Source organism: Scyliorhinus torazame, chromosome 12 (assembly GCF_047496885.1).
Source record: "Scyliorhinus torazame isolate Kashiwa2021f chromosome 12, sScyTor2.1, whole genome shotgun sequence".
In the NCBI taxonomy this organism is placed as follows: Eukaryota; Metazoa; Chordata; class Chondrichthyes; order Carcharhiniformes; family Scyliorhinidae; genus Scyliorhinus; species Scyliorhinus torazame.
This window is the reverse complement of record NC_092718.1, coordinates 177,115,917-177,133,801: the sequence shown is the minus strand read 5'-3', so window position 1 is coordinate 177,133,801 and position 17,885 is coordinate 177,115,917. Positions and strand designations below refer to the sequence as shown.

Below are 17,885 nucleotides of genomic sequence, written 5' to 3'. Positions count from 1 at the left end.
CCCCACCCCTTTGTTTTATTCAATCACGAGACATGGCTTCCATAATTGCCCTTGGGAAGGCATTTTCTTGAAATGCTGCTGTTCATGTGGTGTAGGTACACCCACACCTGCCCCCTCCCAGATACCTGACCTCCCCCCTGATATCTGACTCTTTCTGATGTCCAACCACCCACCATGCTCCCCCAATGTCCATCCCACACAACTGCCAGAAGTCTGAACCAACTCACATGTCTAACGCCACCCTCCACATTCAAACCCCTCCCCCCCACCATGTCAGACACCTATCTCCATTTCCGACTCCCCCACAACTCCCCAATTGTTATCCACTTCCCTTAGACATTTTTGTTCTTCCGGGCCAATTATTTTCAATGGGATCTTTGACATCACCTCCTTTATGATTGCTATTGCTTTGTAAAAGGGGTTCCTTTGCTCTGATCCTTTTACACTTCGCCACTGAGGCCGAAGATCTGCTGCGCTGCCTGAATCTCGCCCAGCCTGAGCCAGGAAGGTCGGACAAGACAGGTACTTAAAAATGTAAGCGCTGGTAAGTGGGTACAGAGTTGCACTCTGAATCTGATTGCCACTCCGAGGATGAGGCGGCCCAATCACAGAGCGTGAGTGAGACGGTTGCGGTAGTTGAGGAGCAGAAAGCTTTTGGGGACAAGATCACCTCATGTCCTTCCTAGATATACGATAGCAGAATTTGCATCTCAGGGGAATCTCCACCCTGGAGGAACTGGTTTCTGCCACTCAGGTGTTTTTCACATGGGAACCCCTCTGATCAACACTCAGAGTGCGGATGCAGAAACGTGGAACTCTAAATTTCTGTATGCTCGCTTATACGACTCCAATCTGTTGGATGATCAGCTCATGGTAGTCATTACAGACAGATTCAGAAACTTCAATGTTTTCCAGTAGGTGTCTTACCAGCCAGACCAGACCGGATTGAGTGAACACCAGAGTGTGGGCACTGCCCAGTGAGAGGGCGGTTAGTAATCTGGGCAGTCAGGTTTGGTTATAGATATTGGTATACAAGTCATCCTGTCTGAAATGATTTTCTCATCAATAATATTCCAGGTCATTGTCAGTGTCCTACTCTGTCGTTGGCTGTGGTGGGAGAGTGGGGTTCCTGCTGCACCTATTCCATGGTTAGACCTCTCTGGATGTCAAGGCTCTCCAGCATGCTGCAAACAACTGTGATCATGGAGACCTTAGTGGGGCTGTAATGCAATTTCCTCCTAGCAATGACATTGGGCAGCACAGTGGCGCAGTGATTAGCACTGGGACTGCGGCCCTGAGGAGCCGGGTTCGAATCCCAGCCCTGGGTCACGGTCCGTGTGGAGTTTGCATATTCTCCCCATATCTGCATGGGTTTCACTCCCACAACCCAAAGATGTGCAGGTTAGGTGGATTGGCCATGCTAAATTGCCCCTTAATTGGAAAACAAAATAATTGGGTTCTCTAAATTTAAAAATAAAAGCATTAAGGTCGATAAGTCCCCAAGGCCTGATGGGATCTACCCCAGAATACTGAGGGAGGCAAGGGAGGAAATTGCTGGGGCCTTTACAGATATCTTTGTATCCTCTTTGGCTACAGGTGACATCCAAGAGGACTGGAGAATCGGCAATTATGTTCCTTTGCTTAAGAAGGGTAGAAGGGAAATTATAGGCCGCTGAGCCTTACGCCAATGGTAGGGGAACTATTGGAGAAGAATCTGAGGACCAGGATTTACTCACATTTGGAAACAAATGGACTTATTAGCAATAGGTTGCATGGTTTTGTGAGGAGGAGGTCGTGTCTCACTAACTTGATCCAGTTTTTTGAGGAAATGACTAAGATGATTGATGAAGAAAGGGCAGTAGATGTTGTCTCCATGGACTTCAGTAAAGCTTTGAATAAGGTTGCTCATGGCAGACTGGTACAAAAGGTGAAGTCACACGGTATCAGAGGTGAGATGGCAAGATGGATACAGAATTGGCTTGGTCATAGAAGACAAAGGGTAGTGGTGGAAGGGTGCTTTTCTGAATGGAAGGCTGAGACTAGTGGTGTTCTGCAGGGATCAGTGCTGGGACCTTTGTTGTTCGTAGCACATATAAATGATTTGGAAGAAAATGTAGCCGGTCTAATTAGTAAGTTTGTGGACAACACAAAGGTTTATGGAGTTGCAGGTAGTGAAGAGGATTGTCAGAGGATACAGTATGATATAGATTGGTTGGAGACTTGGGCAAAGAAATGGCAGATAGAGTTTAATCCGGATAAATGTGAGGTAATTCATTTTGTAAGGTCTAATACAGTTGGGAATTATACTGTAAATGGCAGTACCCTTAGGAGAATTGACAGGCAGAGAGATCTGAGTGTACAGGTCCACAGATCATTGAATAGTGGCAACGCAGGTAGATAAGGTAGTGAAGAAGGCATTCGGCATATTTGCCTTCATCGGTCGGGACACTGAGTATAAAAATTTGTAATTCATGCTGCAGCTGTACATAACTTTAGTTAGGCCACGTTTGGAATATTGCATAGAATTCTGGTCGCCACACTACCAGAAGGATGTGGATGCTTTGGAGCGGGTACAGAAGGAGTTTACCAGGATGTTGCCTGGTCTGGAGGGTATTAGCATGAGGAGACGTTGGATGGACTTGGATCGTTTTCGCTGGAACAACGGAGGTTGAGGAGAGACCGACTGGAGGTTTACAAAGTTATGAGTGGCATGGACAGAGTGGATAGTCAGAAGATTTTTCTCAGGGTGGAAAAGTAAATTACTAGGGGACATAGGTTCAAGGTACAAGGTGAAAGGTTTAGAGGAGATGTGCGAGGCAAGTTCTTTTACACAGAAGGTGGTGAGTGCCTGGAACACACTGCCGGGGGAGTTGGTGGAAGCAGATATGATGGAGACGTTTAAGAGGCATCTTGACAAATACATGAATAGGATGGGAATAGAGGATACAGACCTTGGAAGTGCAGAAGGTTTTAGTTTGGACGGGCATCATGGTCGGCGCAGGCATGGAGGGCCAAAGGGCCTGTCCCTCTGCTGTACTGTTCTTTGTACTTTGTCCTCATAAACAGGTATAGATGCCTAGATCTGTGCACACAGCTGTACAAGTAAGCACGGATTTGAGCTGTCTGCCATTGATGAAAGTGAACCTGCCTTGTAGTCCTTCTACAAACCTCTTCTCACAAAAGAGCGCTTAGTGCAATGTGCATTCTCGGCATTTAGGCTGCAACAGCAAAAAAATCCAGCTGTCCAACTTTGAGTAATAAGTAAAATGAGCTCGCTCATTTTAATGACCTTTTCATTCTAGATGGGTGAAACGAAAATCGTGAAAATTCGAGAGAGGGCATTACCAAGTAGTCTGCCTCAAAGTCAGCATTCTGATTAAGCTCTTGACTATTGTACAGGAGGTCATTAGGTCGACCTTAAAGGTCAGACAAAGCAGATACTGATGCACAGCCATGTTTGCACGCTTTTTCTGTGCATAATCCCACCAACCACACTCTAAAATTCTGCATCACTTCCATTCTGCCATGGTTGTTATAGATAGACAAAATAATTGTATCTCCGAGTAAAGTAGTTTTTTTGTGTTGGAGTATTAGATTATCATAGAATTTACAGTGCAGTGCAGTGTATTCTTCTGACCTACTGCATTCAAATATATACTCCCACTAGGTCCATACATAATTATGACAAATCAGTCACACACACAGCAACAGGGCATTGTACTAAATTACTTGTCCCATATTTGTCAGACTTTTGCTGTATAACAAACAACTTTAATATACAGAATGATAAATATTTCACATCCAAGTCTCCATTTCCTCCCCAGCTCTGGAAGACATCCATATAGTGCAATCAACCAGAAATTCAAAGTACTTCAGTAACAATAGCCTCTGTGAAAATAAAGCACTTCACTATGTTTGATGATCTCTGGTGTCTAACATAATTATTTAAACTGAATGTAATTTCCCAAAAAACTGATCCATTGCCCAAATCGTAACAGACTCTCAACCCCAAAACATTTGTTAAGGTGAATTCAGATGAAGAGCAACAGTATAATGCAATCATATTTAAGTATCTTGAGAGCCATGACACTAATTTAGTGTACAGTAATCTTTACAACAAAGCTTGTGGAACCATTGCACACATTTATTTCCCACATTAAGCAGAGGCTATTAATTAGGCTCCATCACATAATGTCTTGGCAGCATAGTAACTAAGACACGGGTTTTAGTGGTGGACTTGCTGTTGGGACTACATTCCACCCACCATTATATCGCTGCTCTACACTCCTGGCCAACTTCATTTTAATGCCGAACTGCAGAACCTTGCGGATGCTAGAAACCAGAAATAAAAGAAGAAAATGCTGGAAATACCCAGTAAGGTCAGGCAGCATCTGTGGAAAGACAACCAGAGCTAATGTTCCAGGTAGACAAAAGGTCCAGCATTTTCTGTTTTATTTCATTTTAATGGCAATGGAGTCCCAATGCCATTTGGCCCCTCTATTGGATGATCAATTCTGTGGTGGAGGAGAGATGTCAGGCAGTTCGTCAATGGTTCTGCTGGGTGACGTTGTCTGAAGCTTGGCCATGAATGCCTGCTCACCCAGCTACACTTCTTCGTCTCCAGTATCTCAATGTGGAATTTCATAGAATTCCTACAGTGCAGAAGGAGGCCACTTGGGTCCACACTGACCCTCTGAAAGATCACCCTACCTAGGCCCATTCCCCCCACCGTAATCGTCGCAACACCATAGCCCCACCTAACCTTTGGACACTAAGGGGAAATTTAGCATGGCCAATCCATCTAACCTGCACGTCTTTGGATTGTGGGAGGAAACCGAAGCACTCGGAGGAAACTCACGCAGACACGGGAGAACATCTTTTCTCCACACAAACATTCAACCAAGGCTGGAATTGAACCCAGATCCCTGATGCTGTTCGGCAGCAGTGCTAACCACTCCACCACTACACCGTCCCACTTTCTGTCATAGTGCCACACCACAGCACTCAGCACTTTGCAAACAGTGATCATCAGAGGGACCATAAGACCAGCGGATATAGGAGCAGTATTAGATCATTCGGCCCATCGAGTCTACTCCGCCATGCGTTCATGGCTGATATGTTTCTCATCCCCATTCTCCTGCCTTCTCCCCATAACCCCTGACCCCCTTATTAATCAAGAACCTATCTATCTCTGTCTTAAAGACACTCAGTGACTTGGCCTCCATAACCTTCTGTGGCAATCAGTTCACAGATTCATCACCCTCTGGCTGAAGAAATTCCTCATCTCTGTTTTAAAGGATCGTCCCTTCAGTCTGAGGCTGTGCACTCGGGTTTTCATCTCTCCTACTCGTGGAAACATCCTCTCCATGCCCATTCTATCTAGCCCTCTCAGTAATCTGTAAGTTTCAAAAGATCCCCCCCTCATCCTTCTAAATTCCAATGAGTACAGACCCAGTGTCCTCAACCGCTCCGCATCTGACAAGCCCTCCATTCCCGGGATCATTCATGTGAACCTCCGCTGGACCCCTACAAGGCCAGTTCAACCCTTCCTTAGATACAGGACCCAAAACTGCTCACAATATTCCAAATGAGGTTTGACCAGAGCCTTATACAGCCTCAGCAGTACATCCCTGCTGTTGGACTCTAGCCCTATCGAAATGAATGCTAACATTGCATTTGCCTTCTTACTGCCAGTTGAACCTGCATGTTAACCTTAAGAGAATCCTGAACTAGAACTCCTAAATCCCATTGTGCTTCAGATTTCCAAAGCCTTTCCCCATTTAGAAAATAGCCAATGCCCCTATTCTTCCTACCAATGTGCGTAACCTCAAACTTTTCCACACTGTATTCCATCTGCCACTTCTTTGCCCACTCTCCTAGCCTGTCCAGGTTCTTCTGCAGCCTCACCACTTCCTCAACACTACCTGTTCCTTCACATTTCTTTGAATCACCTGCGAACTCAAGAAAAGTGCCCTCAGTTCCTTCTTCCAGATCATTAATGTATATCGTGAATAGTTATGGTCCCAACACTAACCCCTGCGGATCACTGCTAGTCACCGGCTGCCACTCTGAAAAAGACCCCTTTATCCCCATTCTCTGCCTTCTGCCTGTCAGCCAATTCTCTATCCATGCCAGTCCCTGCCCCGAACACCATGGGCTCTTATCTTATTTTGCAGCATCCTGTACGGCACCTTTTCAAAGGCCTTCTGGAAATCCAAATAGATCACAGCCACTGGCTCTCCTTTGTCTAACTTCCTCGTTACCTCCTCAAAGAATTCTAACAGATTTGTCATGCATCATCGCCCCATGACAAAGCCTGGTTAACTCAGTCCTATTTTACCATGCACTAAGTACGCCATAGTCTCATCCTTAACAATGGACTCTAAAATATTACCAACGACCGAAGTCAAGATTGGTAATTTAGCCAGTCTATGACTACCAGCCTCCTACCTTGGCCGCGCTGCACTGAAACCCATCCCCAGATCAGTCAAACCATCTGAAACATACGCACGGTCTGCTGAATCACACCATGAGCCCCATCTTATTCAAAGCACAGAACGGGTGGTCAGCAAATTAATCGAGATTGTAAGCCATTGCTGCTGAGGATAAACCTGATCTCTGATCCACCAACCAGTAACTTACTTTTACCCGTAAACAACACCAATAGATTCAATTGGCGTGTAGTTACAGCAACCAGTGGGCAGTGGGCATTGAGGTGTGAGATGAAGTACATTGGATCACGCACCAGCTGGACATTGAGCGAATGAAACCTTTTCCAGTTCAAACAGATCTGAAATAATGACAATTGATGTGACCGATTGCAGCTGACACCTGGGGAGATTGATGCAAGTCAACCACCCTCTCTTGTTAATGTACCAGGTCCAAGAGGAAGGTGGTGAGCTGTGCTGTTTGTGTAAGCAATGAATCCATCACCTGCTTAAGACAGCCAGCTAGCCTCTGTGCATTTCTGCTGTTGCTGCAGTCTCCAAGTAATGGAAGTTGAATGTCATGGTGACTCACGCTGGCAATGCCATTCTTCTGGTAGAGCTGGGTGCCAGCTCTAGGGAAAGCGGCTGGCAGAACGCCGCCATCTCATAAGGGAAGATTTGTGTTCTGTTGCATTACAGCAGATTCTAAACAGACATCTATTCAACACTAGAGTAATGCCTGAGCTATTAGCAAATTGAGACAGCAAAAAAAATAAGAACATTTCAACCGAGTATGCGAGCCTAAGGCAGGGTGCTTTGAGCTGGGAATCTCCAGCACTGACCCTGGCAGACAGCCCAGGACCACAGGGTCGTTCTGCCCTTTGATGTCATTGGCAGTCAATTACACTATCGGGTATTCAACAGGAGCTCTCGGCCACCAAATGCTGACTCTAGCTGCAAACTGCAGTGTTGGTTACTGGAGCCAAGTGGGGATGTGGAGGTTTCCTCCTTTGTAAAGTAAAAAAGGAGATTACATTGGCCCCCTTTGAAAATATCATCATAGATTATCATCATAGATTATCATCATAGAATTTACAGTGCAGAAGGAGGCCATTCGGCCCATCGAGTCTGCACTGGCTCTTCAAAAGAGCACCCCACCCAAGGTCAACACCTCCACCCTATCCCCACAACCCAGCAACCCCACCCAACACTAAGGGCAATTTTGGATACTAAGGGCAATTTATCATGGCCAGTCCACCTAACTTGCACATCTTTGGACTGCGGGAGGAAACCGGAGCACCCGGAGGAAACCCACGCACACACGGGGAGGATGTGCAGACTCCGCACAGACAGTGACCCAAGCCGGAATCGAACCTGGGACCCTGGAGCTGTGAAGCAATTGTGCTATCCACAATGCTACCGTGCTGCCCACAAATGTGTCTTTGCTATTCTCAACCTACCTATCTTCTTCACCGCTGTCCTTGAATGGGGAGGATAAGGAATCAATTAAGGACCCGGAGCTAGCCCAGGTCTCTTTGTGTTTTGATCTTGGCAATGTGACCAGAGTAACATCCCCATGACACTTCTGCCTGACTGGATTTGTATGTCACCAAGGTGGACACCTTCCATTCAGCTGCCTTTGTTACGCCCCACTTGCCCTTGCCAAAACTCCCCTAAGGTTTATTTTAACCCCAGCTCTGAAACCGATACTTTCCCCAATTTTTATCCCGAATCCCTTCATTCTCCCTCTGTTTTAATCTTGTCTATCGAATGGACATCCTGCACATTTGAGCCCATTCACACTGAACTGTTGACCACTTAACATCTGTTTCTGGTGCCTATGCTAATAGTTACACAAATAGTTTCTTCTCTCTATCAAAACCATTGTCAAAGCACCTCCCATAAAGTCTGCTGTCATCCCTTCCGTCCTTGCAAACTACAACCCCATCTTCATCGCCAACCTTTTGTCATCTTTCCTTTCCGCTCCTGTGGTAGTCACCACTGTTGTATTATATTGCATATACTGCACTGCATCGGAGGGTATTATGGTAAGGCCCCTGTACTACAGGTATGGGGGTAGATCCCTGCCTGCTGGCTCCGCCCAGTAGGCGGAGTATAAATGTGTGTGCTCTCCGAACGGCAGCCATTTCGGCAGCAGCTGTAGGAGGCCACACATCTCAGTGTAATAAAGCTTCAATTACTCTCTACTCTTGTCTCGTCATAATTGACAGTGCATCAATTTATTACACAGAGGCATCCGGGGGAGCAGAGCAGGGGAATAGATGACTTACCGCTGAGTAAGGTAACAAGAGATTTCCGGTACCTAGGGATTCAGATAGCCAGGAGTTGGGGAACCTTACATAGGCTTAATTTAACAAGATTGGGGGAACAGATGGAGGAGGATTTTAAGAGATGGGATATGGTGCCCCTGTCACTGGTGGGTAGGGTGCAGGCGGTCAAAATGGTAGTCCTCCCGAGATTCCTCTTTGTGTTTCAGTGCCTTCCGGTGATGGTCACGAAGGCTTTTTTCAAGAGAATTGAGAAAAGTGTCATGAGTTTTGTGTGGGCCGGGAAGACCCCGAGAGTGAGGAGGGGGTTCTTGCAGCGTAGCAGGGATAGGGGGGTGCTGGCACTACCGAGCCTAAGTGAATACTATTGGGCCGCCAATATTTCAATGGTGTGTAAGTGGATGGGAGAAGGGGAGGGAGCGGCGTGGAAGAGATTGGAGATGGCGTCCTGCAAAGGAACCAGCCTACAAGCACTGGCGACGGCGCCGTTGCCGTTCTCCCCGAAGAAATACACCACAAGTCCAGTGGTGGTGGCAACACTAAAAATTTGGGGGCAGTGGAGACGACATAGGGGAAGGACGGGAGCCTCGGTGCGGTCCCTGATAAGAAATAACCATAGGTTTGTCCCGGGGAGAATGGATGGGGGATTTGGAGCATGGCAGAGAGCTGGGGTTGTGCAATTGAGAGATCTGTTCGTAGACGGGACGTTTGCGAGTCTGGGAGCGCTGGCGGAAAAATATGGGTTGCCCCAAGGGAATGAATTTCGATACATGCAACTGAGGGCTTTTGCGAGGCAGCAGGTGAGGGAATTCCCACAGCTCCCGATGCAGGAGATTTCAAGATAGAGTGATTTCAGGGATATGGGTGGGGGATGGTAGGGTGTCGGATATATACAGGGAAATGAGGGACGAGGGGGAGATCACGGTGGATGAGCTGAAGGGGAAATGGGAAGAAGGCTGTGGGCTGATGCCCTACGTAGGGTAAACTCATCGTCCTCGTGCGCCAGGCTAAGCCTGATACAATTCAAGGTTTTACACAGGGCACATATGACCGGAGCAAAGCTTAGTAAATTTTTCGGGGTAGAGGATAGGTGTGGGAGATGCTCGAGAAGCCCAGCAAACCACACCCACATGTTTTGGTCATGCCCGGCACTGCAGGGGTTCTGGGTGGGGGTGGCAAAGGTGCTTTCGAAGGTGGGTCCGTGTCGAGCCAGGCTGGGGGTTGGCTATATTTGGGGTTGCAGAAGAGCCGGGAGCGCAGGAGGTGAGAGAGGCTGATGTTTTGGCCTTTGCGTCCCTAGTAGCCCGGCGAAGGATATTGCTTATGTGGAAGGAAGCCAAACCCCCGGGGGTGGAGACCTGGATAAATGACATGGCAGGGTTTATAAAACTAGAACGGATAAAGTTCGCACTAAGGGGTTCGGCTCAAGGGTTCACCAGGCGGTGGCAACTGTTCATTGACTACCTCGCAGAACGATAAAGGAAATGGGAAGGTAGCAGCAGCAACCCAGGGGGGAGTGGGGGGGGGGGAGGGCCCGGGCGGGTCCTCAGGGATGTTTGTGTATAGATATTTGTACCAGGTTAAGTATATTGGATTGCTCGATTTTTATTTTTGGAGAGTTATTATTTTTGATATGGCAGTTGCCATTTAGTTTATATATTATTTATTTATTGGTTAAAATGGCCACTGTTATTTATACTGTTTTATTGTCGAAAAAAGGAAAACCTTTGTATTGTTTTGTTTGGCCAAAACATTTTGAATAAAATATATATATATATTTTTTTAAATTATTACACAGAGATTTTACAAAGATGGATCTCTGCATCAAGCCGGATCACCTGCAGCTGCACCCTCAAGCAGACAATGCCAAAAAGGACTTCGCACCTTGGCTAGCTTGCTTTGAAGCATACATCGGATCTGCGACAGACCCAATCCCAGAAGCACAGAAGCTCCAGATTCTGTACACGCGGCTGAGCTCCGATGTCTTTCCCCTGATCCAGCATGCGCCGACCTATGCAGAGGCCATGGCGCTACTGAAGGAGAACTAGGCTCAGCAGACCAACAAGATCTATGCCAGGCACCTCCTGTCCATGCGGCACCAACTTCCCGGTGAGTCTGTGGAAGATTTCTGGCATGCCCTGCTCGCCCCGGTGATGGGGAGCTTGTGGTAGGCGGATTTGAGGTCCACCGTTGAGAAGACCCGGTACTGTGCAATCTGATTGACCAAATCAGATATGCGTGGGAGGGGGTACATGTCGAGCTGCGTGTACCGATTGATGGTCTGGCTGTAGTCCACGACCATTCTGTGATTCTCCCCAGTTTTAACTACTACCACTTGGGCTCTCCAAGGCCTGTTGCTGGCCTCGATGACGCCTTCCCGAAGCAGCCGCTGGACCTCGGACCTGATGAAGGCGCTGTCCTGGGTGCTGTACCGTCTGCTCCTGGTGGCAACGGGTTTGCAATCCGGGGTTAGATTTACGAAAAGGGAAGGTGGATCGACCTTTGGGCCGCGACGCCGCACACAGTAAGGGGTGGTAGGGGCCCGCCGAATTTCAGGGTTAGGCTCTGGAGGTTACACTGGAAGTCCAGGCCGAGTCGTAGGGCAGCGCAGAGATTAGGGAGGATGTAGAGGCTAAAGCCGCATAATTCTACGCCCTGGACCGTGAGTGTGACCGTACAGTACCCCTGGATCACCGCGGAATGGGATCCGGAGGCCAGGGAGATTCTTTGATTGGCGGGGTGTACCGCGAGGGAGCAGCGCCTTACCGTATCCGGGTGGATGAAGCTTTCGGTGCTTCCGGAGTCCAGCAGGCAGGAGGTCATGTGTCCATTGATTTTAGCGCTGGTCGATGCGGTGGCCAGGTTGTGCGGACGAGGCTGGTCGATGGTCACTGAGGCGAGTCATTGTTGGGCGTCGCTGGTGTCGGATGATGGGTTGCCTGGGGAGCATGGGTCCTGGAACGCTGGTGGTGCCCATGTACCGTGGGGGAGACAAGATGGCAGCGCCTGAAGACCTTGGGGATGACAAAATGGTGGCGCCCATGGGCCGCACGTGGCGGGGGTTGAAAAAGATGGCGGCGCCCATGGGCCACACGTGTTGCGCGGAAGGGAAGATGGCGGTGCCCACTGGCCGCACATGGTCTGAGACGGAGAAGATGGCGGCGCCCACTAGCCACACGTGGTCCAGGGCGGTGAAGATGGCTGTGCCCATTGTCCGTAAACGAGGGGGGTGGGGGCGATAGCAGCGACTGCTCGGGCCTGGCACACCACGGCGAAGTGCCCCTTCTTACCGCAAGCCTTACAAAGGGTAGCGCAGGCAGGGCAGCATTGGCGGGGGTATTTCTGCTGGCCGCAAAAGTAACATCGGGGACCCCCGGGGTTCGCTGGCTGGCGCGTGGCGCAGACGTATTGGCTGGGTAAGGCCCCCGCTGGGGCGGCCGCCTGTGTGGTCCACGATGCGTAGGAGAGGTGGGCCGCACAGCTGGGGGTGTAGGCCTGGATATTGCGCAAGGCGACCATCATAGAGAGCGCTAGCTTCTTTGTCTCTGTGAGATCGAGCGTGGCCCCCTCTAGAAGTCGCTGGCGTATGAGGTCCGACCCAATCCCCGTAACAAAAGCGTCCTTCATAAGAACGTTTGAATGTTCCGTGGCAGTAACGGCCTGGCAGTCACAGTCCCGGACTAGTGGGATTAGGGCTCGCCTGAAGTCTTCTATGGACTCACCAGGGAGTTGAGAGCGAATGGCGAGTACGTGCCTGGCGAAGAGCATGTTCGTCTTCTGGGCGTAGTTTTCTTTGAGTGGCGTCATGGCTTCGGCATAGTTTGGCGCGTCCTAGATCAGCAGAAAGACGTTAGAGTTCAACCTCGAGTACAGGATCTGTATTTTCTGAGCCTCCAGAACAGGGCTTGGCGCCGAGTTGATGTACGCCTCGAAGCAAGCTAGCCAGTGTTGAAAGTCCTTTTTGGCATCGCTTGATTGCGGATCCAGCTGCAGGCGACCCGGCTTGATACGGAGGTCCATCTTCTGAAAATCTTAGAGCAATAAATTGATGCACGATCAATTGCACAAAGACGAGAGTTGAATACAACTGAGGCTTTATTGCTCGCTCCCACAGCAGCTGGCAAAATGGCTGCTGCACGGAGGACACACATACTTATACTTCGCCTACTGGGCGGAGCCAGCACGCAGGGACTACCGTCGTACCTGTAGTACAGGTCCTACCAGTCATCACCTAATATAGGTGCAACAGTGGTTTACCACACCATCCTCGGCTGTGTGGTTCAGAACGGAGTTCTAGGGCCCGACCCCGATCGCATGCGCCCCCTCATTGATCTCCCGCTTCCCCACTGACCCAAGGCCCTCAAACGATGCCTGGGGTTCTTTTCATACTACGACCAGTGGGTCCTGAACTATGCGGACAAGGCCCTCCCACTCATCCACTCCACCGGTTTCCCACTGACAGCCGAGGCTCACCAGGCCTTCATCGCCAAGGCCGCGATGCACGCAGTCGACGAGACGCTCCCCTTCCAAGTCGAGAGCGATGCATCAGACGTCGCTTTGGCCGCCACCCTCAACCAGGCAAGCAGGCCAATGGAATTCTTTTCCTGCACCCTCCATGCCTCCGAAATTCGGCACTCCTCCATTGAAAAGGAGGCCCAAGCTATCGTTGAAGCTGTGTGATACTGGAGGCATTACCTGGCCGGCAGGAGATTCACTCTCCTCACAGACCAACGGTCGGTTGCCTTCATGTTTAACAACACACAGCGGGGTAAGTTCAAAAATGATAAGATCTTGCGGTGGAGGATCGAGCTCTCCACCTTTAATTACGAGATTTTGTATTGCCCCGGTAAGCTCAATGAGCCCCCCGATGCCTTGTCCCGAGGTACATGTGCCAGCGCACAAGTGGACCGACTCCGGACCCTGCACGACGATCTCTGTCACCCAGGGGTCACCCGCTTTTATCACTTCATTAAGGTCCGCAATCCTCCCTACTCTATCGAGGAAGTCAGAGCTGTCACCAGAGACTGTCAGGTCTGCGCGGAGTGTAAACCGCACTTCTACCGGCCAGACCGTGCGCGTCTGGTGAAGGCCTCCCGCCCCTTTGAACGCCTCAACGTGGATTTCAAAGGGCAACTCCCCTCCACCGACGGCAACACGTATTTTCTCAATGTGGTCGACGAATATTCCAGATTCCCCGTCGCCGTCCCATGCCCCGGTTTGGCATCTGCCACCGTCTCAAAGCCCTCAACACCATCTTCGCTCTGTTCGGTTTCCCCGCCTAGGTCCACAGCGACCGGGGACACTCATTTCTGAGCGATGAGCTGCGCCAGTACCTGCTCAACAGGGGCATTGCCTCAAGCAGGACGACCAGCTATAACCCCCGGGGAAACGGGCAGTTGGGCCAGGAGAATGGGACGGTCTGGAAGGCCGTCCAGCTGGCCCTACGGTCCAGAAATCACCCGGCCTCCCGCTGGCAGGAGGTCCTTCCTGACGCACTTCACTCCATTCGGTCAGTCCTGTGCATGGCGACTAACGAAACCCCCCATGAGCGTCTCTTTGCCTTCCCCAAGAAGTCCACCTCCGGGGTTTCGCTCCCAACGTGGCTGGCAGCTCCAGGACCCGTTCTCCTCTGCAAGCACGTGCGGCTCCACAAGGCGGACCCGTTGGTTGAGAGTGTACAGCTACTCCACGCAAACTCGCAGTATGCTTACGTAGCATACCCCAACGGCCGCCAAGACACAGTCTCCCTCAGGGACCTGGCACTACCTGGGTCCCCACACACACACCCCCTCTGCCCCGGCGCCACCCTCCCTTCCCACAGCGCACCCCACCACAGCCCCCGCTCCAGGACAATCTGTCCTCCCCTTGATCCCACCTGGGAATGAAGAGGATGTCCACACTCCCGGAGTCACCGACGACCGAGCCGACGCCTGACTCGCCACCAGCACTGCGACGCTCTCAACGACGGATCAAGGCGCCCGACCGTCTAAATTTGTAACCTTCTCTGAAATTTTAATGACAACCTGTATGTAAATAATTTTCCACCACCCCCGCTGGACTCATTTTTAACAGGGAGTGAATGTGGTAGTCACCACTGTTGTATTATATTGTATATACTGCACTGCATACGAGGGTATTACGGTAAGGCCCCTGTACTACAGGTACAGGGGTAGATCCCTGCCTGCTGGCTCCGCCCAGTAGGTGGAGTATAAATGTGTGTGCTCGCCGAACAGCAGCCATTTCGGCAGCAGCTGTAGGAGGCCACACAGCTCTGTGTAATAAAGTCTCGATTACTCTCTACTCTTGTCTCGTCGGAATTGATAGTGTATCAGCGCCAACGTCCTCATACATACTGTTCCACCTGCATCACTGCCCATCATTCCCGCAGCTCCATGTTTGAATCCTTCATCTCAGGTTTCCACCCCACAACTGCACTGAAATAGCAACTTATCAAAATCAAAAATTAAATCCTCTGTGACTGTGATGATGGTACACTGTTCCTCCTAGACGTCTAGACCAGCTAGTTGACGTAGTCGATCATACAATCACACTCCGATCCTTCTCCTCCATTTGGCCAGCTCAATGAGGCACCTTTCGCTTGGTTCCATTCATAGCTATCCATTGCAGCCGGAGAATCTCAAGCATTGGTTTATCTTCCCACTTTGCAACATTACCGCTGGAAACTCCCAATGACCTATTTCTAGATGCTATCCCCCACCCAGCACCCAAACCCAACCAGCAGAAATATTTTTTTTCTATCTGCCTTACCAGTTCACGTTATAATCTTAAAACACAACCCAGTTTGTGTAATCACACCTTGCAATCTAATCTATTGAGTCTAGGTATCAACCTAATATATTTTTGTTGCACTCCTCCAATATAAAAGGTATCATCTTCTAACAAGCACAGCTATCCCCGACATTATTAACAGTCATTTTGTCTTTAGTATTCGAGCAAAGTGAAATTAGATAACCTTTAAATAAATATATAAGGGCCATATTTTTAAAATCAAGTACATTAATCACACTGCATACATACTGCATTAGCACAACATGATAAATGTATTCTTACCATCCATATCCAGTCGCTGCATGATGATTGCAAGCTCCACCTCACTGGGCATATAACCCAGGGACCTCATTGCCATGCCCAACTCCTGCTTTGAAATGAAACCATTGCCATCACGATCCAAAACTCGAAAGGCTTCTCTTATTTCTGTCAATATAGATGAAAGAAAGAATAACAGTTCAAATCTAGTAAAGAAAGACAATCCATGCATTTATATGGGGCGGGATTCTCCGCGAACCGGCGGGGCGGGCCACTCCGGCGCCGAGGAGTGGCGTGAACCACTCCGGCGTTGGGCCGCCCCAACGGTGTGGAATCCTCTGCACCTTCAGGGGCTAGGCCGGCGCCGGAGTGTTTGGCGCCGCGCCAGCTGGCGCGGAAGGGCTTGGCGCACGCCAACCAGCGGCGAAGGGCCTCCGCGAGTTGGCGCATGCACGGGAGCGCCAGCATGTGCTGGCGTCATCCCAGCGCATGCGCAGGGGGGTTCTTCTCCGCACCGGCCATGGCAGAGGTTGACAGTGGCCGGTGCGGAGGGAAAGAGTGCCGCCACGGCACTGGTCCGCCCGCGGATCGGTGGGCCCCGATCGCGGGCCAGTCCACCATGGGGGCATCCCCCGGGGTCAGATCACCCCGCACCCCCCCCCCCCGCCCCCCCCCCCCCCCCGAGGACTCTGCAGGCCGCCCGTGGAGCCAGTACCCGCCGGCAAGGACCTGTTGTGATTTACGCCGGCGGGACCTGCCGAAAACAGGCGGCCACACGGCTGATCGCGGGCTGGAGAATCGCTGGGGGCCGCTGCCAGCAGCCGCCGACCGGCACGCCCTGATTCCCGCCCCCGCCAAAACCCCAGCGCCGGAGAAAACGGCAACCGACGGGGACGGGATTCACGCCGCCCCCCGGCGATTCTCCGACCCGGCAGGGGGTCGGAGAATCCCGCCCATGGTGTCGCTCTTGACCTCAGGATCCCCATGTAGGAGGGTCAATCACGCACATGCCATCAAGGGCGGCACAGTAGCACAGTGGTAAGCACTGTTGCTTCACAGCGCCAGAGTCCCAGGTTTGATTTGCGGCTTGGGTCACCGTCTGTGTGGAGTCTGCGCGTTCTCCCAGCGTGGGTTTCCTCCCACAAGTCCCGAAAGACGTGCTTGTTGGGTGAATTGGACATTCTGAATTCTCCCTCTGTATACCCGAACAGGCGCCGGAATGTGGCGACTAGGGGATTTTCACAGTAACTTCATTGCAGTGTTAATATTAGCCTGCTTGTGACAAGATTATTATTATAATGACTAGATCATTTTTGGCTTTGCTGGGGAGAAGCTTCTCACTGGATGATTGAGATTTAAATTAGCCCCTTGGTCTCTGTATCGAACTGGTGATCAACTAGAATGGGGGAACTTTCCTCTGTGCATTGATACTTAGCAAAATTCAAAACCGACTCTTAATAGATGGCTTTATGAATTCATTATCACGCAGACAGGATATTTTCCCAAGTGGTCTTCATCGCAATAATTTATGACTTCATTAAAGAAACTTACTGTCCATCGTGACAAAAAATTTAACTCTGAAAAATACAACAGGTCAGCTTAATCCATCTTTATCAATAAATCCAAATGAGAAAAGGTGGTCATGGGCAGCACACACTGAAATCTTTAGCTTCATTTCCTTTCTCACTGATCTCAGTGAAAGAACTGCAATTGACCTGGGCAAGGGAGGAGAAAAAACAGCCATGTTCCTAATGTGATTCCCATCCAGTGACCTCGGCCAGGAATGGAGTGACGCCACTGGACTGCAGCTTCAGACAGCACTGATCTTGGCTGGAAGCACAACATCACCATAGGTTGCTGACAGTCGTGCTGCTGGCCAGGGGGCTTCTGCCAGGGCCAGGGGGAGCAGCAGGGGCTGGCTAGGAGGTTGGGGTGGATGAACATGGTACACCATTGCTGCAGCTGGCAAGGCAGCCATGTGGCTGCACACACAACTGACTACCTACTGTAAACTTAGGGCCACAGGTCATATGGGTGTGTCCCCCCACCCCCCCAGGCCACCCCCCTAGGTGTCCTCTGGCCCCAGCCAACCCATCAGCTGTAAGGGTACGCTCCAGCGCAA

General features: G+C 50.3%; 1 protein-coding gene across 4 annotated transcripts in view; it reads right to left on the bottom strand.

The window, feature by feature from the left end:
- The window catches only part of caln1 (calneuron 1), a 600,077-nt gene that overhangs the window by 503,951 nt on the left and 78,241 nt on the right, over positions 1–17,885 (bottom strand). For all 4 annotated transcript variants that reach the window (XM_072469448.1, XM_072469450.1, XM_072469446.1 and 1 more), the window contains one exon: positions 15,788–15,931. In XM_072469448.1, coding sequence (XP_072325549.1) covers positions 15,788–15,931 — 144 coding nt within the window. The remainder of the gene's footprint in view (positions 1–15,787; positions 15,932–17,885) is intronic.